This window comes from Aplysia californica, unplaced genomic scaffold, assembly GCF_000002075.1.
Source record: "Aplysia californica isolate F4 #8 unplaced genomic scaffold, AplCal3.0 scaffold00206, whole genome shotgun sequence".
NCBI lineage: Eukaryota > Metazoa > Mollusca > Gastropoda > Aplysiida > Aplysiidae > Aplysia > Aplysia californica.
This window is the reverse complement of record NW_004797476.1, coordinates 331,926-334,471: the sequence shown is the minus strand read 5'-3', so window position 1 is coordinate 334,471 and position 2,546 is coordinate 331,926. Positions and strand designations below refer to the sequence as shown.

General features: G+C 36.0%; 1 protein-coding gene across 1 annotated transcript in view; it reads left to right on the top strand.

The window, feature by feature from the left end:
- The first annotated feature begins 1,973 nt into the window (after positions 1–1,973).
- Positions 1,974–2,546, top strand: part of LOC101847727 (multiple epidermal growth factor-like domains protein 10) — a 34,385-nt gene continuing 33,812 nt past the window's right edge. Inside the window, exon 1 of the mRNA XM_035969994.1 lies at positions 1,974–1,992. Coding sequence (XP_035825887.1) covers positions 1,974–1,992 — 19 coding nt within the window. The remainder of the gene's footprint in view (positions 1,993–2,546) is intronic.

Below are 2,546 nucleotides of genomic sequence, written 5' to 3'. Positions count from 1 at the left end.
GACAGAGAGAGAGAGAGAGAGAGAGACAGAGAGAGAGAGAGACAGAGAGAGCGATACAGCTTGCCCTCGCTCTATTTATTTTTTGAAAGCTCATTGAGCACACATATTCTGATTACTCCCACAAACTTGAAGGAAAACGGGCTGTTTTGTTATTTAACAAAAGATGCATAGCTTCATTATTTATACAGATTTTTTCAGCTATGTTTTCTTAATCAAAAACTAAAAACGGCAGGCAACAACAGGCGAACTATAAAATACATATATAATTTGTGTTTTAGATTTGTGTATGATGGTTTGAAATAGATATTTTAGAATTACAAAAGGCTATAATAATATGCCCAATATGTAGTTTTAATAAATTTGACATCAAATTATTTTTTTTTTAGCTTTTTCGAATGCAATTCTTTGAATAGTTTGATAACAGGTCCGAATTTTCTAACGATTTTTGATAGTGTAGACAGAACATTAATTTTGTTTCTGGTAATTCAAAACAGCCCAAAATGTCTGATAGAATTTTGTAATTCTGAGGTAGCGAAATGTAGCACAACGTTGCCTATATAGCCTGACACTGGTCGGACATAATTGTGGAGTATATCTTTTCCAACCTTACCTATTATAGTGCGGTAAAAAATGCATGGCGCAACTTATTGTCAAATATGTCATTAACTATCAAACATAGATTCTCCAACTTTTGCACAATGATTTATATCAGTTTTTCTTAATAGATGAACATTTGTTTCAAACTCCTGCACATTGTATTCTAGAAAATTTTAAAAAATGAATATTAATCAAATATCCCAGTCGATGGTTTCTACAGATTTTATAAAGTTTACAGCTTGGGCAATATCGCTTTTAAAAGCAAGTCTGTCATTTTGTTTCTAATCGCAACATTATGCTTATTGAACATCATGTTTAGGGAACCTTTAGAGCAAAATAAGTATTCACTATCAATTGTTTTTCTTGGAAGAAGTTTTACCACTAAAAAGTGTCATTTGTGAGCTGTGACGTAGGCCATATGCCACTGCAAAATGTGTGCGAGAAGCGGGAAGTACAGTGAACAATTCCATTTTCCGCACGACGAGGTTTTATAGCATTTTATATAAATTTATGAAGAAAAGTTTTAAAATCGAACCTCAGTTGTTGTTGAAAAATGTGATTAACAAATTGATACACACTGATGTGCAAAGTATGGGTGACATTGATTAACCCGTTAAAGAGATATTTGAGGATAAGTTGTGCCACGAATTTTTTGTCCTTACCTCTTAGTATACGGCGCGTCATTTCAGCCGGCACACTTTAATGATCACTCGGTTGTTTATAGTCATGACAAATATCTGTCACGCTTCGGTCGAATCAGGTGCTCGTTAATTATGAGACATATGAAGTTATTTATGTCATCTTTAAGCTTGTTTATTTGTGTACATTCTGAAGGAAAAAATACCCATCTATCTTGAATAAAAGTCGAGGTAATTGCAATTGAAGAAGGCGGGGGGTCACCTGGTTTCAGTAGTAAAATTAGCGACAAAATGGCCGTCAAAATTGAGGGCTTCAATAGCTTGACAGTCCTTGGAAACTAAAGATTTACTTTTTTGTGCCTTTAATCAACGACTTTCAGAAAAATAAAGAAAGAAATGTGTTGTTAAAAGAACATGAAAGGTATTGAGGCAACAACAAAAATAAGACAGAAAATTCGAAAAAATTACCAAACTTCTAGAAAAATGCCAGTTTCTTTGATTTCATTATTTTGACTAGCTCCTGATTTCACCACGATGCCTCACAATACGTACCTAACCTCAGTACATTCGTATCTATAATCATACCGTAGGTGACGCCTGTAGCGGAAGTGGTTAGACTACCGGACTCGTAATTTTGAGGTTGCGAGTTCAAGGGTTAAAGCCTCAGCTCGGTCCGACGTTGTGTCCTTGGGAAAGGCACTTTACACGAAATTCCCATTTGGCTCGGTTCTTTCAAAGATGGAAGTTAAACACGGAGGTCTTGCCTCTTAAATAACTTACTAATAGTGTTGTTAGGGGCGTTAAACCCACACCATTTCCCCATTTTCACCAGGTCGTATGTTTACTGACTGAAAAATTCATTTCCACTTTGGTGGGTTTTTTTTTTTTTATAAATACATGTAGGACTGGAGTATTAAGGAATTTTGTGATGCTGAATAATTAGATGACAAAACTGGCTGCGTTTAAAGGAAAAAAAAACAAGGAATTCAAATGGTTTTCCGTATAATGAGAGTAAAAGGGTTAAAGCGTAACGCGTTTTCTGTGTTCTTGTGCCAAGAAAAATAGAAGTTAAGGGAAAAGTCTGACGTGAGCTGGCTGTCTATCAGTGACACTTTTGACACACTGTGGACTGTTACATTAGAACCCATGCCAGGCGAAAAGGCTCATGAATGTCTGTCTGGTGGTTTATTTTTTCCTCTAATTCTGATTATCAGTGTGCAAGGTCGAATCATATCGAGGGAAAGAGTGTGTGTGCACGCGCGCGTGTACGTGTGTATGTGTATACGTGTGTGTGTGTGTGTGTGTGTGTGT